A 25,966-nucleotide genomic window follows, 5' to 3' on the forward strand; every position below is an offset into this window, starting at 1 on the left:
TGATTCTTCAGTGTTTTTTTGTCCAGTGGTCTCTACTGTGGGAGGGAAGGCTCGTGCAGCTTAGCCTCCTAGCTCCAGCATAAGAAGCTCCCCTTTGAGAAGAAAGGAGCTGCAGGTTTGAACACCATCCCTCTGAGGAGAACCCCGATCTCTTTTTTCTTTGTGTGGATATTCAAACCATTACATATTTCTCCTTGGAGGCCATTTTTCAGCAAGACACATTTGCTCCCCAGGGCAAGAGCTAGTTACCTAAATCTAGAAGCGAATGAAAGGAAGGAGGGCTCAAATATGTTCCAGTCTCACACATGCAGAAGTCTAAATCTGAGAAGAGGAAGAATCTTAGCTCTCCTCTGCCTTCTCATTTCCCACTGGCTGGTTTCAACAGATGCTGCTCTCCCTTATTCAGAGGTTTTGTTGTTAGGAAAAGGATGCACTGCTGCCTAACTCCCTCTGTTCCTGGAAGGGGAGAGAGATGCCTAAATCAAGCTCATGAATTATAGTCTTTCAGTACCTGCCTAGAGATAAAATACTCAGCCAGAGTCCCTTGTAAATCTTCTCCTTTTGTTCCTAGTGCCTAAGCTTGAAAACATGCCTACCATGCATATTAAAAAACTAAAAGGTTGTTAAAAAGGCAAAGTATCTTTCTCTCCTTCGTTTATGCCATCAGCTAAACATTTGTAGCCCTTCCTTTGCATGAGATGGACTTGTGCAGTGGTCTGATTCAGGAAACAGATTCCTGAGGAAACAACCCACTTTCTGACAGGTTAGATTTTAGCTAGATCAGTCCCTGAGCTTGGTTCACCTTCTGGTTCCACTGGCACCAATGCCATGCAAGACATGAGGCCAAAACGTGCAGGAAAGGAAGAAATGTGTGAGTGAGGAGGGAGAGGAATCAGGCAGCAGTAGCCCAAATTTAGAGCAGCATATGCTGTGCTGGAATCATACTCCAAGGTACAGTTTGGGCTGTTATATGCCCAGTGGGTTGCCATCATCCATACCTCCTGTAAAATAAATCTGTTTGAACTGCATACTGAGTCACAAAATAGATTAGATATCACCCACTGTACGGTTTTGTGATTCTAAAAAAAAAAAAAAAGACTTGGCAACGAGCAAGGCCCAAGGGTGGGGTTTCATGTGATGCTGAATGCAATTTAACAGCTTGCTGCTGCTGAAAGGGGGCTGCTTATCTTTTTTTCTCCTGCATTTCCTCCTCCACAGGCACATGCCATTAATGCTTGCCTTGCACCAACTCCAGCATTCATCCTGCACTTAGTTTGTGAGTGAGTCAGTTTGTCTTGCTAACTGCATCAGAAAACAAAGCCAGCAAAAAAGTGAGTGGTCTACTGGGCTTAGGAGCTGAGTCAGCTTTCTTGGTCACCTGGCTTGGTCGGATGAGCAGCACACCAGGCAATGCCAGGGAAGGGGCAGGAAGCTGAGCTGGGAGCAGGAGGGTGCAGGGGGAGGCGGGAGCAGGATCGCAGCCTGTTGGCAACACCGAGCTGCTAGGTTGGCTCAGTTTCCTGCCAAATTGCAGCCCAGCTCTTCTTGGACTTTGCTATCCAAAGCATATTATTAAATGCATGCAACTCCTGCGTCAGAGCCCTGCCAAACTTTTACTGCTATGCATTATGGGCCAAATGAATTTGCAGATCCTTGTAGATTCAAGAACCAGCTTTGGTCTTGGCTCTTGCTGGCAACTCAGGCAAGTTGTGGAACAGTGGTGCAATGTGCTTCCCCTCCAGGAAATTCTGCTTGCTAAGGGAGCAATCTAATTACGTGCTGGAAGCTTTTGGAGAATCTGTAACGCCAGTCCCCTGGAGGGGAGCTGCAGTAATCCAGATGCTAGGCAACAATAGTAGGAAATGCTGTGATGAAGCCTGCATTCAGCAGGGAAGAATGTCACTTAAATGACAAAATACCTACTTGAGAACTTCCTCTCTTTGAGCAGCAGTCTAGCGATTCCTTTGTTAAGAGGAGTTCACATTTTGTTCGCTGTCAGGTCATAGTTTTTACAGGCAGCTGTCATAATGGGTTCAGCCTCTCTCTGCTGGCATTTATAAGCCCTGAGATTCACAGATCTGTTTCACAGGTCACAGCTCCGGCCCTTCCCTGTTCCCCAAACAAAAGTGATTCAGCTGGCCAACAGTCAGGCAGAAGGAGAGCTCTTTCACCCATTGAGGAGCAGCACGATCCAGTTTGAGTGACTGCAATCTACAAAGTCATCCACATTCCTCGGACAGAAAAACAATCAATTCTGTCCCTGAACTGAGACACCCCAGCAACAGGATCCACTCGGAGCAGCTGAGACCCACTGATTTTGTAGAAGCTGTGGTGGAGACATGGGAACCTTTCTTCCCCTCCCACACATGAGCAACATGAGCTTTCCAACAGCCTTCACACTGAAGTCGACTGGCCTCAGTGAAAATTCCTCTGTGCAGTATATACGCTGAGTTCCTATCAACAGCATCTTTTGCTGAGCTATTGTTGAGTATATAACGGAGCCATAGGAACCCCAGACTCCAGATTAGTCCCCATACAATCATTCAACTTCTGTGTTTTTATGTTGCCAAGATCTGGAAATAGGATGTGTGCAGAATTCTGACAGATTTTGGGAAGTGCATGTGTTTCAGTAACGTGGCCAGGGATTTCTGAAGAGGAGGTGTCCCGAGTTTCTTGGCAGGGGTGAAGGAGGCAGGTCTGAGTCACCGGTGGTGCAGCAGAGCTTCCATATTTTCTTTCAGGATGGTGGTTGCATTTTCTGCTTTTCCACACTTATGCCACAGTGTGCATGGTGTTTGCACCCCATTTCAGGATCTAGTTGTGCGAAGGCAGATGATTTGTTGTGGCTGCATTCAGTGCCTGCTGTGGAGCCTACTTTCTGCGAACATGCTTGCCTTAGGCTTGCAGCATGAGTCTTCAGATATGTTTAGCATTAAAATGTGGTTAACTTGGTTTCTAGCCCAGCTGAACTTTTACAATTAAGGAAGACATTGTGCAGCGAAATCAGACTTTAGTGTTTATTTATTTTTAGCTTCTATGGAAATTAAAATGATGCAGTCATGCTCTGAGCATATGTGTGCTCTTGTCTGTCTGTCTGTCCTCCCTTTGCAAATAACTCCTGGCCATTTTCAGCCCAGTTTCACTTAAAGCTAGTGGTTTCAAACATACTGGGTCCCTACATATTGCATGAAAACAGACAGTTGCATATAGCAGAGGGAAAACCTACAGCCTTATATGGAAGAAAATGTATACCATCAACCCAAGCCATGTTAGGCATAAAAGAACCTACACAGGAGAGCAATATTATATGTCCCAACCCTCATGAAAAGTTTTAATCAGAGGTGACACCACCAGAGGATCCCACCATCAGATGAAAATGAGTTGGAAACCAGGTTTCATTTGCTGTGTGGCATATGGAAATACTTGATTACTTAGGAGAGTAAAAAATAAATACTAATTTTGTCTCCCACTCTTGCCTGCTCTCTTGCTTTGCTTCCTTTGCTGCAGGCCTGTAATATAGAACCAGATCCTGTGTGACCAGGAAGTGAGGGTTGATAACTATGGATAGAGGGCTTACTTTTAAGAGAATGACCATGAAACTTATCCTTCGAATTTGAACAAGGAACATTTTACTTCTCATAGTCTTGTATGTCTTTTCCTTAACCCCACATTGGTTAGCTCTTAGCAGGTCACTGCATGTTTGGTATGTCCATCACTGAAACTATAAAATATACTATCCCCATTGGTGAATTTAAAGGCTTTATTGGAGAAAAACACAATAACCTGTGCTAGCTTTAAAATTCTGGTGGGCTTCTACCTACTTTCAAAAATCCACACATCTCCTATCTTGTGGGGAGAGCCTTACCTTCCCAAAACTGAATGATTCATACTACCAATTTTCTGAAGCAGGACATAGTAAAGTACTAACAGAAATATAATATAAATTTCCGTTGCCAAAAGAAATAAACTAAATGTTCTTATGTGCATTCCTGGTGGCTTTTACTGTCTCTCTTTGTCTCAGCCCCAGTATGTCAAACCCTTAAGTATGAAAGTAACTCTACGTGTATAAATAGCGACCAGATCTTTTCAAGTGTTTGCAGGGCTGTGGCTTCACAGAACAAATGCATATGAGTATACAGAGACTGATGTTGTAATAATTACTAATCATATTGTAGTTTTACATATATAGTACAACATACTAGCACTACACCTTCATTATTATGAGTTATTCTGTTGACTTCAGCACATTTATTCATGTTCATAGACAAATGCACTGTCCTCCCTATACTGGCGAAGTAAACAGTGAACATTCCTTGGAACTGGAAGTTGAGCATCCAAACTATTAACCTGGAGAAGGATCTTCTGACACTTGACTGAGGGTCTGCAACCCTTCCTCACACAGTTCCTAGATGCTGTGTGGTAATCCATCAGGGACCATTCGCAATAAGCAATTTGGAAGCAGCCACCCTTTTTTGGCAGATAAGAGAGTTTAACAAAATGGGTCGTCACAGTGGGCCTCAGTGGGATCATGAGCACATTTAATTTACTAGCACAGGCATAGCTTTAGTGTCTTGCAGTTGCTAACATGGATGCAGCTAATGTGAATTTGTGAGATTTACAGTATAGAAAGAATCTCCTTTAAAGTCTGACTAATTATTTGCTACTCTTGCTTATCCATTTTGTTCTTTTAAAGATGGTTTTAACATCAGTTCCTCCTTCACCTCTGAGGCCCAGCTGTCAGCATTTCCCATTTCCACAGCTCACCCTTAAACTAAGGTAGACTCCTTATGCTCCCCTAAGTAGCAGTGATGTCAGCAAGTATTGCAGAAGCAATGCAGAGCCAGAAAGGCCTGAACTCATCTTTGGCAGATTTAAAAGCCTGTCATCTCTCAGTGCAAGAACAAGCCTGTGTAAGAGAGGATTAGCTCAGAATGCATTTTACATTAAAATTCAGACACTGTCATAAGAGAAAGATGCTTTTCTTCCTTTTTTTTTTTTTCGCCCCAAAGGAAAACATTCCAGTGCATATTTTGATCATTGTTTATTCTGCTTCTGATAAAAGTCTATGGAAGAAGAGTAGAAATAATAAAATACTGTTTAAAAAGGGCAAAACATGAGTAATTGAGAAGTCAATATATTGTTTTTCTTAGTCATAGATACATATTAGTCAACAGTTTTAAACATGTTAAAACCTGCTGTTTAGTCCTCAATTACTTTTCACTGCCTTTCCTTACTGATATTTTTTTATATTGTCAAAGCATCTAGAGGCCCAGTCCTGACTGAGCACGAGGGTCCTCATTTTGCTCACACAAAGAACTTATGTTTGATGGGTTTATCTTTCTTTCAAATTGCTTGTTCAACTATGGTTATTACTCAAATGATGCCGTACTAGGAATATATACTTATAATTACCATGGACAGATGGTCTTGAATCAGTTCACTGTGCTTTAATAAATTACATGCTTTAATTAACAGAAATATCAGCCAGACATTTACCTATGAATTTTCCATAGGCTTCCTTTGCCCTTTTAATTGTAACAGCAGCCATTTAACATTTAGGTGTGCAGAATATCTATATTAACACAACCTTTCGTTGATAATTTTGAAGCCACCTGCAAATCAAGTGCTTACAGACAAATAATTATTCTCTCAGTGCGCTCGTCTGATCATGAAAAGAGCTTGATGTTGTCAGCATTCCTTGCTTTGCTGTAAAGTATTATTCCTGTTTTACAGAGGAGGGCAGTAAGACACACAGTTTAATCCCTAATTTTTGAAAGCTGTTATCAGGCAACTTGTACCCTCTGGGTGTGTCTAAAATTGTGGGACCAGAGACTTTTCAGTTCCCAAAATGTACCCTGGCCACTGCATTGCAACTGCATATGGGGATAAGGTTCTGATGTGCATTTTTTTGCCTTTCCTGCATCCTCGTTTCCACTGGAAGGAAATTCAGGTATACAGGAAAAGAATGACCTACAGTGTGCTCCAACTGGTCTCCATCTGGACAGGCACAGGATCACAACAGGAGTGAGGACAGGGAAGGGGAAGGACAGAGGAGGGACACACTGTGAAATCCATAGTACCCCACACACTGCCTGTTACCAACGATAGTAGATATGTAGGGTGAAAAACTCCCATTAGTGTTGGGGTCCAGATAAAGGAACTTCCTGGCAAATATGGGACTAGGGCACATTTTTTTTGACTCAGGGCTTTGATCTTATTCCAGGATCATTCTTTCCCTCATTTCTGTTTGTTTGCTGCTACAGAACCACTCTGGATACTATGATATTACATATTCATGTTACGGTTGCAAAATAATACTGTGTACAATTTAAACTCTCCTTTTTAGGAAGCAACTTGTGACAGTAAATTTGAGAAACCAACTAATTTCCTTCCTATGATCTGTTCATCTATAACCTCTAAAACCACATTTTTCCTGTCCCTTATACTCACCTATAGATCACATTTTTTTTCAGTTTGTATTTCTGTTATTACTCTTCCTCTATGAGAAGTATTTCAGTTTCCCTGCAGCAGACTGGCATTTTTTCTGGGATGTTTCAAGGGGAGCTAATTTACATCAGGAAATTGCTTCAAGGTGATCCATCTGGGACAGTCAAAAAGTTTGCATACTCTGTATGTGCTATGTAGACACATTTTGTTATTTCTTTTGTACTTCACACATCACCTCTGGCTCACAAGCATCTCCCCACCATGACCAGTCTTTGCCCTTTTCATAGTAAGTGGGCAATAAACATGTGGTTGCCAATAGTGGCATCCCAAGAAAAGTGGGAAGGAAGAGTCTGTCCAAGCTTAATCAACAGCTGGAGACTAAAAGGGGCTCCCATGGGTCAAGGCTGGCTTCCAGCTCTGAGGTGAGAAGTGCTAAAGGACAAAAACGGGTCCCTTCTTTGCCTGGAGATATTGTGAAAGGGGTGGTCGGAACATCCGTCCTTCCTGCACAAAGTTAATTTTTTTTCTAAGTAGAAAACCTGTTTATTTTCTGCCACATCCCAAGTTGGAAATGCAAAATGGTTCATTTACCACAGAGCCACTCAGCATTAAGTCAATGGGTGCCATGCAAGAACTTGAACAGGATTGAATAAAAGCAGTTCCAGGGGGGAATTTACTAACACATCCTACTTTGTTGACTGACACTATTCAGATTCAGAGCTACATATGTGCCCGGTCAGAAGACAGGCAAAACATTGCATTTCTGCAAAGGTCCATTTCCCTCTCCCCATCCAGCCTTGATCTCAGCCAGAGAGGAAAAAAATGGGATTGCTTCAAAGCGGGGAGTAGCATGTACTTGCAATACACTGACAGTACTTGCAATACATTTCCAACCAGCCCATGGCATGGCTCTCATTACACAGCAGATGTGGCTTTTCTTCTTTCTCTTTCCTCCCTGTTCCCTCCATCCAACCACTTTTTTTATCAATTGAACTGATCAGGCCAACAAAAAGCTAGTTGAGGTGTCCTTCAAAGAGACTACACAGCCATAACAAATGTATGCACTGAATCTGCTAATGCCATGGCTCACTTAGACAGAGATCTCCATGCTTTCTGTCCCCCACATCTTTCTCCCGGGAAGGCTTTCTCCAGACACATCAGTAAGCTTGTCATCTTACACTATCTCTCAAGTACTTCATTACATTCCTCAAAACTATCCTTTTCAAGAAGAGCTTACAACAGTGCTTAGACTGTCATGCAGGACTGTCATGATGCCCGAGTTGTTGTCCTGTGTGGTTTGTCTGTTCTGGTCTGTTGTCTCCAGTTTTAAGCTTAACTGCTCAGTCGTGAGAGGTGGGGACCTTCTGTCTTGTGTCCGTACAGCACATAGCACTATGGTGTCCTGTGTCCATCACTTCAGGTTTCTAAAAATGCATGCAACCTGATTGATCCTAATTGCTATTCTCCATTTCTAATGTTTAATCATATTTTGTGTAATCCTACTCCCCCTGCCTAAATGAGTATGAAATTATACTCAGAGCAGCAAAATCTTCAGGGATGGGGAATGAAAAGTATTTCCTTGACTTCTCATTAATTTTTGGGACTATAGTATGTCTCCTTCTCAAGGGCTCCTACACAGGACTTTTGTGCCCTAGGCCTATGGAAGTGCTATAGCCACACCGTAACAGGCCACTCAAACCTACTACCCCTAAAGATTTCTACTGCTTCATCCCCAAACGGGCAGCCTCTGCCTGTAGCACATAGAGGTAGTAGAAGTTCTCAGCCAGATCTGCCTTTCCTATGTCTCTCCCCAAGCACAAAACGGCCAGCCTGAGATGGTACTGAGAGCATAGTCTCGCTCCTGTGCTGGTGCTTCCTGAGGCAGGTATGAACGTGCTAGATTAAGTCAGTGGTTAGAACCACAGTGTTAAAAAAAAGATCCTGTATCACTGAGTATTTGGTGGTTGTTCTGTGGTGGAGATAAAGCTGTCTGAAGCTGTGCAGTTCAGGATGTGTTTTAGTCACAGTGCAAGTATATACCCAAATAGAATCTGTTAGATTAGAAAAATATACAAACTGTTGTGTGACAATAATGTAACATTGCAAAAGAAACTTGAAAAGATACTAATGTCAGAGAGGTAAGAGAGGTTGTCAGAGAGGTAAAAATGGGGCATACTGGAGTATGGATGGACAGGCCATATGTGCAGGGTTACTGGTTTGGTGGAGTACTGAGAAATTGCTCCCTGTAAACTGTCTTTTCAGCATCTGTTCATTCTGTCATTGCATGAATGCACTCCCAATGCTGCACAGACTGAACACAACTTGCCATCACTCATAAAAAATTGCTGTTCTGGCCATCAGGACACACTGCCCCAGCAGAGCACATCGTTGCCCACCCTTTTCCAAAATGCCACCTCATTCCCTGGAGGAGATGGACAGCCAGGAGGCAAGTTCATGTTTGTGGTGGCTGTGGAAGTGGCAAGGGTTAACCGTCCTCCATGAGCGCCTACCTGAAAACTGTTCCCACCCCAGTGACTGAAGAGCCCTTTGAGGACAGCAGGTTCCTGTCCCCAGTCACTTTAAGGTGATGTGGGGGAATTTACGGCTGAGGAGCCGGTTCGGTTCCTGGAAACACCCAGCTCGACTGGAATCCCCATTTGTCTTGCCTCACTCTATGAATCTGTAACATTTGTTCTTTTTAAAGTCACCTTTCATACTGTACACAAAAACCCTCCCTATGTGACACCTCCCATTTCAGTTTCAGGGTTCCCTCAGGCCCATGTTTTATACCTAAGACATCACACAGTCATTATTTTACTACCTTGCTGGTGGCTCAGTGTCCCTCTTTACTTGCTCCTTACTTAAAAAGCATCATAATCACGCCCACCTCCCATCCTCCACAGAGACACACACACCAGTGTACCCCAGTTTTTCTGCTAGGATCTCAATTCTCTTCCCACAGCAAAAGCTCTCTGTCCATACCATTTTCCCTTGCCATCTACCCTCCTACCCAGTGCAAGGATTTTGCCTTCCTCTCATTTTTGCTACTTATGGCTCAGTTGACCCTAATTTCCTTATACTAAGGACTTTCTGCTCTTTTTTTCTTTTCAGTTCAGGCTCCCCTCACTTCCTTCCCTCCTCACCTCCAGGGCTGGGTTCATACCCATTCCCCTACTATTGTTATGGGGTTTTTTTCTATCCAGGAGAGGAATTATGCAGGGTGGGTGTGTCCCAGCTGTACTGAAAGGACAAACAGAGAGGATGAATGGGCACTCTTATCTTGGAAGGTGTTAATGTCTGTCCTTAACTGATTTTTGGCTCAGTATACACTTAGAAAAGTGCCTGAGACTGTAGTTCTGATAAACACAGGGAAAAGGCTCTTTACCCTCTTCATGTTTTCTTCCTTCTTCATTATTAAATTTTACCAAAATCAAGAAAGTTCTGCCCACTCGTGCCAAGAATACTCCCTGAAACTCGAGAAATAAATGGAAACTGTGTTCAGAAGTTACTGCTTTAGAGAAGACAGAGGTATCATGAGGCTGATTGTAGGGCTCACAAACTCAGCCCATAACTTGTACAAAACAGAGGAGAAAACACAGACAAAACAGAGTCCAGCAAATGTGGATAATGAGATTTATTCAAAGATATTTTCACATTGAAGAACATCTCTTCAGGCCTCCTAAACCACAACAAAGTGATAGCCCCCATGCATACTGAAGAAAGCATGATATGCCAAAACATGTCTATGCATTTTTTTTATAAAATACTTATCACTTTCTTCTTAATTTGGATTTAAAACTAGGATGAAAATTGTCTTAATCTCCACACTCCCAGTCTCATTAAACTGTCTATTTCTCTTGCTCTTTTTCCTCCAGTTTATTTATTTTTGGCTCCTTCTCTGTCATTCCTGGTTTGTATTTATTTGTGTTTGTTCTTGTTTTTCAAATATGGAACCTGCTTCTATTGTCTTTACTCAGACAATTCTTTATTGAAAGCAAATGTCAGTCTTACTGGAGAAAAGGCAACGGAAATGATCCATGGTTTTCATATTAGGATCTTGCTTCTGTGGCAAGCTGCATGCTGGTAGAGATATTCACCAATATACAAGTAGCCTCAGATTTGATTGCAGATGACCGGTTAAATACTATGTTTCCATTTACAATCTATATAAAGAATTTATTGTTCATAAAGTTTTCTATTTTTAACCTATTTTTCAAATGGTTTCCACTCAGAAGGGGCAGTATTATTTAGGAATCTAATTCTTGTGCTATGAATTATTTAAGACTGAAAGAAAACTTTGTTGGCAAGGTACCTATGTAAAAACATTGACCCATGCCTTTGCCTGACGATGGCTTCTTGTCAAATCATTTGAGTGATGCAATTTGTGCAAAAAGCTTTGTATTCTTCTCTGTTGCTTCCAGAAATGGCCAGGTGTTTCTTGGTGCATAAATTTTCTTAATCTTAAAAGGGGATTGTAAGCTCCTTTTTTAGCAGAGTGAAGATGGATGATTTATCTCTAAGGCAGTCAAGACTCATAATTGCACATCTTCAGTCAATGAGAATATTGCTCTTGACTTCAGTGACTACAGTACAAAGTCATAGGCAGGAAGACAGATTTTTTTTTTGTCTAACCCTCCCCAGAGGAGGGTTAGTTGAGAATTTTTCTTAGATTGAGACTACGGTTTTCGGTTTTCTCTCTGAGACTTGGCATTTCCTTACAAATTACCATTACCTTTATTTTTCCCGCATAATTTATCTCCCTAGTGCAGAGCTGAGCCATCCTGAACAAGTAGGTAGTCACCTTGCCACAGCTTGTTTTACCCTGTGCTGGTGCAGTCAATGATGTATTATGTTGGATACAGAGAAGTCCATAACAACAGACCACAGGGATTTCCTGAGAAACTAGGAAATATTTCTTACATTTCTTTCAGCTTCTTCAGTGTTGCATCTTTGTAATCATATCACTATCCCACTAACCAGCCTCAAAACTATAAAGGAAACTTGATTTGTTAGCTCTATAGCTTTAAATAATCCTGAGGAGAAAAATGTTGGGGAGAGATTGCACGTCATTGATTTTTTAATCTCTATGATCAGGCAAAAGAGGAGGCTTTCTTGGGAGTAAACATCTTTCCACAAATCTATTCAGGATTTGAGAAGGTTGTCTTTTAGTAAATTTTCCTGAAGGAAGTTTTAAAACAGGTTTAAATTATCGCCAGATACCTAACTCTCTTTGGCCTGGGGACAATACTTAACAAGCAGTGTGCTGCAGCCCACTCCAAATTCTGCTCTCATTATAAGCCATGGTTTTAACTTTTCTTTTCTTTTCTTTTCTTTTCTTTTCTTTTCTTTTCTTTTCTTTTCTTTTCTTTTCTTTTCTTTTCTTTTCTTTTCTTTTCTTTTCTTTTCTTTTCTTTTCTTTTCTTTTCTTTTCTTTTCTTTTTTTTCTTTTCTTTAAACTGTGAGCAATACTGGCAAGTCTGGGCTGTATGATGCAAACAAGTCATAGGCTGGGGATGCATGGTTGTTGCTCTGCTTTATTAGAATTACTGTATCATGAAGGAAACCTCCCTCATGCCAGAGCATTCCTGAGGAAATCTTTCCTTGTTCTTATTAAGTCAGGTGATCTTACTGAACTTACAGATGTGTTTAAAAATATATAAAATGGGGTGGGGTATTTTACAAGTCTGTAAATTGAGTAGAAAGGTAAGTAAATCTTAACTAAGCATCTTAAAAACATATTTTATCTTAAATGCAAATGTAGGGATACCTCTGACTGCTGCCATGGGACATGCCATGGACTGGTAGAACCCGTCCTCTGTTACCAGTATTCTCCTGCAGCCTCTCTTAATTTATGTTGCTGCTCCTTCTGTCTTTCCAGGACACGCTGCCTGTCAGGAAAAGAAGGGAGAAAAAGCACTGATGAACACAAGAGAACTCAGCATCTGGGCCATTTTACACCTCCCCCCAACATCTTCATTACAGGGATGACAATGTCAGTTGTTCCGACATTAAGAGTGAGGTTTTGTATTACATCTAAAGCAAAGCGACTGTGGGCTGCTGCCTACAAGGAGCCCTTTCACTGCTCCTTCCCCTTCCTTCCCCCACCAGCGAGCTCTGGCCGCTTCCCTGGAGGCAACTCTAGGGACTGTGCAGCTGAACAGTGAGCAGCTCAGAGCTGATCCAGTGCAAGCTCATCCACCAAGCAAGTGCAGTAATAAAAAAAAAGAAGACTTTTACTCTTGAATCCAGTTTATCTATGACCACACCGAGGCCTGGCTCATAGGAAGCAATGGGGCTGCCACTGTAGCAGATACATGCAGTTGTCCAAAATTTGGTGTAACATGAAACTTCTGAAGACATCAGGTGATGCTTTAGACAGGCAGGTCTGGGTGCAGCCTCTGACTCCTGCTGTTTGAGAAAAAGGTTTGTCTCAGGTGTGGCAGAGCAGCTAGCAGAGAAATTAACCCTTCAACACAAGACATCAAGTTTGCTGTTCTCTGAGTAGCCTTGTGAGCCAACCACATTGAAACCTGTTTAAACAGGATAGAGCCTTGCATGCTTTCTATTGTATAACTCACACAGCTTTGCAGAAGTTTATCCTAAAAACCAACAGCTGCTAGGTAGAATTAATCTTACAGCATCAGGCCGGAAAGGTCAGTTCCTTACTTTTTTGCCAAATGCTGGTAAGCATAGATGAGATCTGAAAATCAACAAAACCAACAAAAGCTTTACATAAGAAAAAAAAAAAAGAACAAGAACTTGACTAATAGAAATTTTCACAAATTCGGTAAATGAGAAATTTGTTCCCACCCCACACCCCTGACATTCTACCCCCCTGCTTATTTCAAATCCCCAAACGCACAGAGAGGGTGCTATCTGAATGGTATATATCCCAAGAGTGCCTAAGGGCACTGGGCTAGTTAGCCAGTTGCAGAAAGCACTGTGTGCATGCTCACACTTACACAGGGTTGATGAAAAGGCACTTGCAGGTCCAGAGGAGCCATGGGAACATAGTGATATACAATAAATGGGGAGAAAGGGGGTGAAAACAAGGGTGCAGAGCCTATCGCTTCACCTCAGCAGAGCTCTCATCTTATCTGCACATCGGTGCACGGGAGGCTGTATCCTGAGCCCCAGGACTGCAGAGGAACAGTAGTAGTAGGGCCTCACAGAGTGTGGGTCCATCCAGCAGACTCAGGGCTTCTGGCATGGCTTTATCTTCTCCTCTGTATCAACACTGTTTGCCCCAAGGAAGAGAGAAACTATAGCGTTAAGTGCAAATGTAGGAGATCTTAGTGATCTGGCTGGGAAGTGTGAGAAAAGGGCAACTTTACAAATCTGTGGTAACCCAGCTTCCCCAGATGTGGTTCTTCTGCTGGGCTATGAACACACATAACTTTAGCAATATTATAGTTTTTGATAGACAGGACAGTTCCTTCCACGTGTAGGTGACCCAGGGCCGAAGAAAAGGAAGTTTGCACCAGTAATGATCTGTAGGACAGGGACAAGCGCCAGCCAGGGAAGGCCTGGAAGGCCAAGTGTGGAAGTTTGCGTTTGATGCAGCAGAAAAGGAGACAAAAGGACAGGTACAAAAAACTCCTGAGGCCCAAAGAGAAAATTGAGACTATGACACTCTATGCTAGGATATATTGTAATGGAGCAAACTGAATTTGTCTTTAACCGCCTAAAGCAGGTGTCCTGGGATAAATTAACCACCTGCCCCCAACAGTTCTGGCAGTCTTGGGTGCTAATGGACAAAGCAAAAAGGAGTGATAAAGCTCAATAAAGCCTAAAAGACAAAAGATATTTGCAGCATGTATTTAATCTATAAAAAGGGGGGAAATGGCTTTTGTTGGGCTACTAAGGAGAAGGTAGCAGCTGCTAGGATACCAGAGGACAAGGGCTTTCACACAATTTTTATTTCTGTGAACGGAAATGAGAGAAAGAAAAGAGCTTAAGGGGAACAAGAGTGAACCTTCAAAGTTATTCTGTGTCCCTAGCTTCCCTGAGAATTTTTTCTTTCTGTATCTGATTTAGATTACAAAATCCCTGGGGCAGCAATAGTCTTTAATTTGAGTCTTCTTCAGTACTGGCCAAATCATTGATGCTTAATGAGCAAATAAAATGTTGATAAATTAATATAAAGGTTGCCTTCCTGCAGTCTGGCACTTAATAGATGACACCCAGTTAGAATTGAAGTAAAAACATTTGTATTGAACCTGAGCACAGGATCAGCTTTAAGAGAAGAGCATGAGAGTCTTTCCACTTCCTTCAAATGAGGGAAGATCTGGCTCATGTTGCAAACAATTCTTTGAAATTAAGAGCGTGCAACTGGGTACCATACATGCAGGTATGTTTCTGCATATTGCATATGGTAATTTCCTACCAGACAAACTACAGACCCAGTCAGGCAAGCTGCTGTGTCTTGGTGGACCCCGGGGTTCCACGTGGGCGCAGAAGCCAGCCATGCAAAGCAGCTTGCTGGATTAAGGCATAATTCATTGCTGTGGTGCCACTTACGCACTCTAATGGGCTTTATTCACAGCAGGGATGACTGAGGTGCCGGGAGGCACAAGCCAAGTTGAAATAGATTTGTTAAGCTTATTTCGTGCTTTGTTGTAGTGGCTACATTTTAGACAGATTGTGAAAATTATGTTATTTTTAAGATTTAGATTGCAATACTGCCTAGAAACTAATAAAAATTGGAGATTCTGCTGTAATGGTTGGGTCCCAAAATATGTGGGAATGCCAACAGTCTGCAGTCCCAACCATCTGCAAGCTAAAGAATGGCAGAGATTTATGGCCCATTTGGTTTGCCGACTTCAGCGGGCTCTGGGATATTAAGAAGAATAGAGGCTGATAAACAGACTCATATGCCTTTTGATATGTTTTCTTTCCTATTCTATTCTATTCTATCCTATCCTATCCTATCCTATCCTATCCTATCCTATCCTATCCTATCCACAATAGTAAGTGGCGTCTTTTCTATTCTGCTTTAGCCATCAGGAATTTACGTTGGTCTTTTTGTTTTGAGTTGTTACAGGAAAGGTAGATTTGGAGGTGGTAGCAGATTTAACTCAGGACAAAACTAAAAAAATGCTGCCATGGCCATATTCCCCCATGTAACCAAAACAAACAATCTGGAAAACATTTCCCATATCAACACATCAAGCAATGGCAAAAAAATTTCCTTTTGCTGATAAAGTGGAATTCCCAGTACAGGGTTTTGTCACTGGAATTATACAAGTAAAACTACTAGTCCTACATGTGTACCAGAGTATCTAAGATTAAGTCTACTCTTAGTATAAGTCCTTGTGAATTAATTCAGGGATCGTGCAAAAGGGACAGTGTGACAGCAAGTTTTTTGCGGGCCATTTGGGTAAGAATCTGGCAGATGAGCCTTCTCTCAGGTGGAGCTTAGGGGGTTGTGTGGAGAAGAAGAGGGGTGGAAGGCAGAACAGGGCAGAGAGGAAGAGCCGTGGGGTGAAAAGCCTTGAAACAGTGTAAATGGATTTCAACTTCTGGCTAAGAAAGCAAGCTTAAGAAATGTCTGTCACAGAAACAATTTTTGCTTGTCTCCCTTCCTCTGCCCCAAGAAATGAGAATGATATACATAGTTAGACAGAGATAGATAGATAGATAGATAGATAGATAGATAGATAGAGACGTAAAACTGGGAAGAGTGGTTGAGGGAAAAGTAAGACACCCCATATCAAAATGTCATGCAGTTAACGAGAAACAAGTAGTAGAAGAAACAATTAAAAATACCATGACACCATATGGAACTTTCCACATTCAGTTGCATTTAAAAGCTTTATAAAAGAAACATTAAAAACAACTACATTCTCTTCACCTCAAAATAGTGTCCTTTGTTGCAAGACAATATCGTTATTTAAAACCTCCGCAGTTTTATGTGTTTGAATCCACAGGCACATGTCTGGTACAGGCATCAGAAACTTATGATCCCGATGTAAGAGATAGCACGTAGGCTGATTTTGAATTGTAGATGGGCAAGCCGAGGTATGGCTTGGAACATCGTGGCATTTTAAGAGAGGCATTGGAAAGAGAAAGCAACTCCCAGTCCTGATGGATGTAATAGCCATTTTCCACTCAGGGTAAACAAGGAACCAAGGAGATGCCTCCTTTTCAGCGTCAGCTGAAACAATGGGAAACCTCTGCCCAAGGACTCAAACACACAGATCTAAACAGCATAGGTCATCTGTTCCTGGGGGGGTCCCGAGATCTGATAAACAATGGGCCAGAGGACTGAAGGAACTGAAGCCTTGTACGTGAGAGAGAAGGAGCAGACATGTGAGAAAGAACAAGTTGTCTGGATATAAACTGAGATGCACTTACTTGCCTGAGAAAAACCAAGGCTGTGGTTTTGAGAGATATAATACTTGTACCTATGCAGAAGGTACGAGTATTCCCCCCCCCTCCCCATTCTTGGCCTTGCAGGCTCACTGTTTATGCTGGTGCTGGTCCTCTGAACTGACGTAACTCACCAACCCAGCAGAAAACTAACCCAGAAAAACTTGGATAATGTTCTGCTGGATCTATGAATTGAATTGGCTCACGCATGGGTCACACATGTAGCACAGACACTGAGTGGGATTGCTGGTGGAAGGAGGGGAGTATGAATGGTGAGATGAGGGGGAAGATGAAGGGCAAGAGGGATGCCATTCAGAGGGACCTTGAAGGGCAAGAGGGATGCCATTCAGAGGGACCTTGACATGCTTGAGAGGTGGGCCCGTGTGAACCTCATGAAGTTCAACAAGGCCAAGTGCAAGGTCCTGCACATGGGTCAGGGTAATCCCAAGCACAAATACAGGCTGGGCAGTGAATAGATTGAGAGCAGCCCTGAGGAGAAGGACTTGGGGGTACTGGTGGATGAAAAGCTGGACATGAGCTGGCAATGTGCGCTTGCAGCCCAGAAAGCCAACCATATACTGGGCTGTGTCAAAAGAAGTGTGACCAACAGGTCGAGGGAGGTGATTCTCCCCCTCTACTCCACTCTTGTAAGACCGCACCTGGAGTACTGTGTTCAGCTCTGGGGCTCCCAACATAAGAAGGATATGGACCTGTTGGAACGAGTCCCGAGGAGGGACATGAAGATGATCAGAGAGCTGGAGCACCTCTCCTATGAAGACAGGGTGAAAGAGTTGGGGTTGTTCAGCCTTGAGAAGAGAAGGCTCTGGGGAGACCTTATTGCAGCCTTCCAGTACCTGCAGGGGGCCTACAAGAAAGCTGGAGAGGGACTTTTTACAAGGGCATGTAGCGATAGGACAAGGAGTAATGGCTTTAAACTGAAACAGGGTAGATTTAGATGAGATATAAGGAAGAAATTCTTCACCATGAAGGTGGTGAGGCACTGGAACAGGTTGCCCAGAGAAGTTGTGGATGCCCCATCCCTGGAAGTGTTCAAGGCCAGGTTGGACAGGGTTTTGAGCAACCTGGTCTAGTGGAAGGTGTCCCTGCCCATGGCAGGGGGGTTGGAACTAGATGATCTTTAAGTCCCTTCCAACCCAAACCATTCTATGATTCTACGAAGAAGATGAGGCAAGATTTCCTTTTGGAGGAACAGCCATCTGATCGGCTCAGCTGCCTATGAAACCACAGCCTGAAAGCAAGCACGTAGAAGCAAAGCACAGTTTGGAAGTAAGCCAAGACGTTCTCCTGGTGCTTTATTCTTACTCTGTTCCCTAATAGAAAGACCCCAAATGTCTTATATTCTCACTAATCAAAAGGTCAGAAGTGGCAACACCGTAAGGGTGCTCTAATCCAGCTGCGGTAAGCCACCATGATTTGTAAACATGATTCAAGCAGCAGACAGAGTATATTTGATCTGGAAAGATAAGAGTGTATGCTGCCTGGGGAAAGAGTTAGGTATACTTTGACATAGATAATAAAATGCCATGCCTTAGCCTTGACTGTCTTTTGCATACCCATCTTTCTGTGAGACATATCTGAAGATGTCATTAAGGAGAACAAAGGCAAAGCAAAACGCAGGACTCCAGCCTTTGCATGCTAAATATTGTCCTGAATACACAATGCGCCTGCATGGATTCCCACTGAAATGAGAGCAGAGGTGTCACCCGGTGCATTTCTCAATGTGGGAGTGGGACAATAAAGTCCCACTTATAAAAAAAAATTTAAAAATCCATAGTAGTAGCCTGTGACACTGTAGCTTATGATAGCCTTATTAAATTACTTTATGGTTTTCATGTAGAATACTCAAATACTTTTTATGAAAGTTCCTACTAAAGCAAAACCTCCAGGATCATACCAAATATGGTCGGAAAGTGCTTAGAGAAATCTCTGTATTCTGTCTTCCTTGGCACCCATGGCTTTTTATACTTCAGTGAGATATCTGCAAATGATTCAGTTAACCTCTATTGAATTTTAAGGTAGTTAGACTGAATTCTTGGAATACCTGGGGTAATTTGCAGTCTTGGATGCAAGCGGTACCATCAGCTGTTTTACCTTGAGATCACATAAAATTATCATGGTTTGCTTTGTGGATTTTATATCTTTATCAGAAAAAAAGATCCTTAAATTATCCATAGATCTTTAAGTGAAAATACTTTAGGATGATAGCATGAACCAGGTTAAGTTAGCTTTTCTGCCAGCGATTTTAGGTCAACAATTTTAAAGGACACAGATGACCAGGCACATAGCATAAGGACAATTCAGTCATGGTGCCATCTAATGCCCTAGAGAGAAAGACCAGATTTTGCCAAAGTCAGCAGCAGGGCACCCGCTGAGCTCAAGGACTGCGTTTTGCTTGCCAGGTATCTTACTGGGAGCAACAGAAACATCACTCTGCCAAGCTCTTGGCAGGAAATTAACTCTACCCAGGTGGGTCACCAAAACGAAATCCTTCTCAGAGCAGACTATAACCATATCCGCAACACAACTGCGTGCATCGCATAGTTTTCCTGAAGAGCACCCTACTCGGGATGGTGCGTTGGGTTCGCTTGACTTCTTATACCCACTGCGTGGGAGAGGAAAGGGGAAGGTCACACCTCCACTTTCCTAGTACTCCTCGTATCCTTCCCACGGGGTTTAACAACTGGTGGACTTCACCTTCACGCTGCCTATATAGCATTTTTTTTATTTTGTTCCCAACTGTAAAACCCATAAATGTTCTTCTAATAGCAATCTATTTAAAATGGCAGCCAGAGAAATGCGGACACTGCACCAGGTGAACCAAACCGCTTGTGCCACCCCTGGCCCACCGGGGATGGCGGCACCCCCCTGCGAGGCCGCAACCCAACAGCAGGGCCAGCAGCGTGCCAGGGCCCGCCGGGCCGCTGCCGACCCCGGGGCGAGGCGCGGGCCTGCCCCGAACGCCTTGCAGAGGAGCCGGGCCCGGGGCTGAGGGACGGGCCCCCGCGGGGCTCCCCGCCGAGGCCAGGGTGGGGGCACCAGGCCGCTGCAGGCGAAGCCGCCCGGGGGCACAGCCAAGCACCGGCAGAGAGGTGGCCCACGGGGCACGCAGCCCTCGGCCGCCGAGAGGGGAGCTGCCGCGGGGGGGGGACTGCCCCGACCCCGCCGCCGCCTCACCACCCCTTCCCGCGCCGGCTCGGGCGGGCGGAGGGCGAGGACCCGCCGCCCCCACCTCCCCTCTTCCCGCCCGCCCTGTCAGGCACCGCCTCCTCCTCTCCCCGCCCGCCGCAGGCCGCGGCCCGCCTCTCCTCCTCCTCCGCCGCTTGACAAGGGGACGGGGGTGGCAGTCACGGCAGCGAGGGGTGGGGGGCGACAAGGCAGGAGGCAGCTCTCGAAGCTCCGCCGGCCCGGGCTCTTCTCGTCCTCCCTCTCCTGCGTGTGGGGCGTTGAGGAGCGGCCATGGTGAAGGTGTCGTTCAACTCTGCGTTGGCGCAGAAGGAGGCGGCGAAGAAGGAGGAGGAGAACAGCCAGGTGCTGATCCTGCCGCCGGACACCAAGGTGAGGGCGGCGGGGGACCGAGCCGCTGGGGCCGGCCCGGCTGCGCGGCGGCGGGCGCTCCGCTCCGCTTGGCGGTGAGGTGCTGCCGAGGAGAGGGAGACGCGCTGGGGACGATTTTATTCTTTATATGCCGTTCCCCCCGCGGCGATAAACCGCGGGCGGGTCAGCAGGGAAAGCTGCGCAGCGGTGTGCCTCGCCGCCCCTCTCAGCTCACGCTTCTAAAATGGCTGACAGGAGAACGAGCTTTAAAGCTCCGCTTCACCCTACTTTGGGGATTTTTGTGGTGGTTTGGTGTGTGTGGGGTTTTTTTGTTGTTGTTGGTTGTTTTTTTTTTTTAAGCCCGGCAGCGCTTGGACCACGTCCAACTCGGCTTTTAAGGCGCTTTCGTCTCCTTTGCGGCGTCCCGTCCGGACCCGCGAGTCGCAGCGAGCTGAGGGGCCGGCCCGGGAAGGGGCTGCCCTCGCCGGCCCACCGCGCTTAGGCGGGGGCGAGGGGTCGGGCCGGCGGCGCCGAGCCCGGCTGCCCGTCCGGTCCCGCAGCCTGTCCCCGGCCGCTGCCTGCGGTGGGGAGGTCGGGGGGGTCCCTTCGGTGCGTTTGGGTCGGTCGCGGAAGTCGGCTTGCGTGGAGAAGGATCGCGTCTGGTCTTCACACCGCGTTTAATCCCCTTCGGCCGCCCGGATAAGTCCGGCAAGCCGCTAGCGAGCTCGCAAACCCGCTTCAGGGCAGGGAGCGCTTGGCGGGGGTGAAGTTGGAGGTTTGGCCGTGCTTGTGCCGCAGCGTGTTTGCAGAGCCTGGTGACTGAGTGTTACAGCGAACTTCGCCTTGAAACTTGGGCTGGTTTAAAGAAAGGAACAAAGAGCTGCCTCCCCCCGCCCCAAAACAGCACCCAAACTCCAGTCGCTGTCGCCTTCCCTCCGCGTCTCCAAACAGCAACAAAGAACAAAACAGCAACGGCCTTTAAAGTTTTTGAAGTGCAAACCTACCCAGAAATACAAAGGGTTTTGGTTGCAATTTCTGTGCTCCCGTAATCAAAACCAGTTTTTAATTAGGAGTAGCGTAATTTGCTCTAAGCTTTTTGAAAAGAGAATGAAAACTTGAAAAATGGCCAGCTGTACATAAACAGTATGCCTTGCTGTTTTCGTTTGCTTTCACAATCTTTTGTGCATTAGGCCTCTGAATTACCAGACTGGATCTGCAAAAGAGATCGTGTTTATTAATTTACTAAATCTGTGGTGAAATTCTGCCTGGGAAGACAGTATCTGTTGAATTTTTTAGCATGTAATTGTGCCCAGTGTGGGTTTTGCTGTGATTTTGATGGGGCCAGGTTCTTCACCAGCAGAATCTGCTGTCATTTCAAAGCTAAGGGGGACCACAAGATGTTTTCTAGTGACATCTTCCTGGTACAGCAAGTGGTGACATTTCACACTTCTACTGAACGTACTGCGTTTATGAAACTCGGACCAAAGTATTTAAGTCTTTAGAACAGTGTGCAGCAACAAATGAGATGGTATCGTTACTCAAAATTGCCTGCAATTATGGGAGATCCGTTAGGTGATCTGTGTGCCTAGTTGTTCCTAGCAGGAGTGCCATTCTGTAGAAGGTAATGGATTTCCCAAGCCCAGCTTGAGCTGTGGAATGCCTTCCTGACTCCGGGTTTGGTGATCAGTTTGACACCAAGCACGTAAGCAGGACACAAACTACAAGTTCCAGAAAACAGCTTTTCATACTACTCTGGGATCCAGAGCTGCCCTGGATGATGTTTGTTTCCAGATAGCCTACCAATTTGGGCTTGTCGTTCCTACTGCTAAACAAACAAAATACATCTGGCTAATTGTACACTGGGGAGCAAATCCTCCTGACCCTGTCCAGATACTGACGGAAGTGTGTTACTTGACTATGATTTCCTTAACGCAGAGCTGTAAATTCTTGCAGCTGAGGATGAGATACAGGATTGGCCTTAACTTTGCTCAGGTCTTAGTACTGCTTTCCTTACCTAGAAATGAGACTTGCGAACATTTATTAACCAGGTCAAAAGGTGGTCTGGTATCACAGTAGCTACTTAAAAGTTCTTGCACTGTTATCAGGGGATGAACATGCCTGACCAAGGCTTAAAACAGTCCTAAAATAGCATGCTAGGAACGGATGCTCTGTACAGATGAAAATTCCAAAAGCACTCTTAAGGGACATCGAGCCTTTGACATTCTCCTTGACTCATTTCCATCTTTTCTCAGCAGAACTGCAGACCTACACCTACCAGTGTGCAAAATTCTCTTGAATAAGCTTTTTTTGAGCTTGCGTGTTTTAGAGCATAAATAAAAGCAAATATGACTACAGTAGCGTCATCTGTAGCTTTAGTAGAAAAGGCTATGCAAGCCATGCAGGATTAGCAGTATTGAAACAAATTATGTCATGTAGCTGTAGAGGTATTTGGATCTTCGAGTCTGGGAGTTTATTCTCAGATCTCGGACAAAAAAAGGAACTGACGGCCATTGTAAAACTTAATTCTTTGAGGTAAGTGCAAGATATACTCTTTGAACTTTGCCTTCTCTGATACAAATGCATTAGAAACAAATCTTTTTTCCCGTCCCCACAAGGAACTTCTACTGCCTATGCAGTTCTTTGGAGGGAAGGGGAAAAATAAACCACAGCTGACAAATGTATTATTCATATCACTTCATTGCTGGAAAACCCTTAGCTTCAAGTGAGGTTTGAAGGCAATATGAGAATGTATATAGAAGAGTGAGTTCTGGTAGATTGAAAAAAGGTCACGTCTCCAAAACAGCATGTATGGGACATTTGTTTTCCCCTCTCTGGTATCTTTACAGACATTGTTTTTGTAGGACAATAAATAGATCTGGATCACAAGTGTGAACGTGAAAAATATTACAACATTTTATGAATCTTTCTTTTATGGAGGAAGTCCTAGGAGGCATTCTAGACTGAAGCAAAGGGAAAACCTTAAGAATGGAACAGGATCAGCAGAATTGCACATTTGGAATTTTATTATCAAGAACTTCCAAAGATTTGAGCAAGAGATATTAGTAAACCAGTTGATATTAATGAATAAAGCCAAATACTCTGAAATGTCTAGAAAATAAAGATTTGTGGAATGAGCTTCTGGGCTAGTTCTTTGGCGGTCTCGTTCTGCTTTTCCCGGCACCGTGTCATGAAGACTACCACTCTGCCATTGCAGGATTACTCCCAAGTAGATAATCTTCCTAGGGCTTATTAAAGAGCGTTTGCGGCCAAAATATGCATATGATGTGGCACAGAAATACTCTGATCTCACCACAATTTGCCCAGTAACCTCTGATGCAGACACTAATAGGAAATTAATTGGGGAAGGGAGGAGAGGAAGATGCGAAAAGAGTAGGGGATGTATCACTGGAACAACAGCTTAAAAAAAAGCTTTTGCAGAAGGCAATGGTCTTATGCATTGGAGTATGGTACTTAAAAAGGAGTTTAAAAATCGAGAGTGCTGATCCTGTCTTTGCATAAATCACCCGTCAGTATTATTGCATGTTGTGAAAGTGGCTCCATACTTACTGTAGGCAACAGTTTCAACTCTGCTACTAATGTTGGGATGATACTTCTATGCTGTAATTCTTGGCCAAAATACAGAATACTCTTAGTGAAGGTTCACAGGCAACATTTAATTTTCCACTTTGCTCATTGTCAGTACAACGAGCAATTTTATGACCCAGTTTCCCAACAAACAAACAATGTGTGGTATTTTAACATTTCTCCCTACAATAGATCTTTGGAGAGCCAAAGATGGTTCTGAGCATAGTTGAAGTCTTCAGACATTTTGCAGAGTCCATTCAATAGATCAAGCCCTCCCCAAAACTCTTTGGGCCCTCAGTAACTCTCAGGCACTTCCTCCCTTCTGCTGGGATAGGTGACAGCCTTCCCCCCTGCCCCATTCTCGGGGCGCTCAGCTCTGCATCTTTACCAAATACAGCTTTGTGCATGGAAGCTGTGGATTCACGCATCTGTATCGTAGCTGACCTTTGGATAGCTGTATCTGCAGAGAGAGTTGAATTTAAAAGTGTAAATATTAAGAATTTTAAAAGCAGCAGCTTTCTGCATTTATTCCTTATGAGAACATTATTACTCCGCACTCTAAAATTAATCTTTTTTTTTCAGTTTAGCTTAATCTTTTCTAAAGCATACTAAAATAGGCACTTTTAACACGGAGTAAGAGGGTCCGCTTGGGAAATACTGTTGAGCAACTAATGAGCGCTGTTTTTCTGTGTAGAAAAACAGATCTTGTGTAATTGGTGTTAGATGTTTCCGAAATAAAGGTGTTAGCTTTACAGTTGCTATACTTGGTGTGTGTGTAAATATATATAAATACGATATAATATATATGCTATCTATATGTTAGTATACGCACTAATAAACAGTCATTTGCTTATTGTTTTGCGGTCAGGAAAACAGGTTTTCCCACTTTATGGGACATGTCTGTAGATGGGTGTTTTGGGATTGTTTTGTTTGGTTTTGGTTTATTTTTTCTTTGAGGAGCTTCCTTATTCCCTTTGTAGCCTTCCTCCAGCCAAATTTTCTATACGCCTTTCACCAGTCACCATTGGGGAAAGAGCAGTCTTTGTATTTTCTTGTATTTTCCATGATGCAACTAGGTCATTAAGCCAACCAGCTTCTGTTGTCTGTCAGAGCATTCTGGATTAAGGCATGACTACTTAAAAGAGGCCCAGAAATAAAAAATCCTAGGAAACTGAATTATCTCCCCCTTCTCCTCCCTGACTTGGCTAAGATTTTAATGAAAAGCCACCAAACCTCAGATGAAAACCCTCCAGTTACAAAGGGTGCAAAGGGTACCCAGGTACAAAGGGTACCCAGAATTCTGTTGCTTATTTGGCTTTATGGGTACCTGCAAGCATAAATTCAGGGAAGTTGAGTTTATGTAAACAAAATTTGTGGCAGGGGTTGTTCATGAGGAACTCTTCCTAAGAAAAGAAGCCTTGTGGCTGATGTCACCCCCTGCATCCTTTTACGTGGTGAATCTGTGCTACTGGTTAAGTAGTGCAGCTTCCTGAAAATAAGATCACTGTGGTCTTAGGACGTTTGGCTCCGAAAGCTATTCTGTAGTGGTTGCCAGCAATTGAGAGAACAGTACTAAAAAACCAAGATCTTTAAAAGTTTGTGGTGCTCCTCTGAAAATCTCTTGCTATTTTGAAGTGAATTTACGAATTTGGAATTAGAGGTTAGAAAGTTCAAAAAGTGATCTGGAAGAGCTTGTGTCATCCCCATCCCCCCAGCAATGGAAATGAACCTGTGGGACAGAGGGGTTCTGTCAGTGGTCCGTATCTCACTTCCTTTTCTGTTTCTCATCACTTCCTGACCTGAATAACAAATACAAAGCTTTGGTTTGGAAATACAACCATTTCCCAGAAGAATGATATTTAGTATTTCAAACAGGATGTATTCTGCCAGACCTTTGTGATAACTGCTTTGTTAGTTGCTTGTATCATTTATGTTTTTGGCTGTCTGAGCAAGAGCTGATGTCTGTACATATCGTTACAGCTTACAGGAATTCAGTGCAGGGATGAGC

General features: G+C 43.9%; 1 protein-coding gene across 2 annotated transcripts in view; it reads left to right on the top strand.

Moving 5' to 3' along the window:
- The first annotated feature begins 20,162 nt into the window (after window positions 1-20,162).
- The window catches only part of ITM2B (integral membrane protein 2B), a 28,290-nt gene continuing 22,486 nt past the window's right edge, over window positions 20,163-25,966 (top strand). The window contains exon 1 of one of the 2 annotated variants that reach the window (XM_072850214.1): window positions 20,163-20,394. In XM_072850214.1, coding sequence (XP_072706315.1) covers window positions 20,296-20,394 — 99 coding nt within the window. In that variant the 5' untranslated portion in view covers window positions 20,163-20,295. The remainder of the gene's footprint in view (window positions 20,395-25,966) is intronic. The other variant, XM_072850213.1, reaches the window with a different exon arrangement.

This window comes from Ciconia boyciana, chromosome 1, assembly GCF_034638445.1.
Source record: "Ciconia boyciana chromosome 1, ASM3463844v1, whole genome shotgun sequence".
NCBI classification, from domain to species: Eukaryota; Metazoa; Chordata; class Aves; order Ciconiiformes; family Ciconiidae; genus Ciconia; species Ciconia boyciana.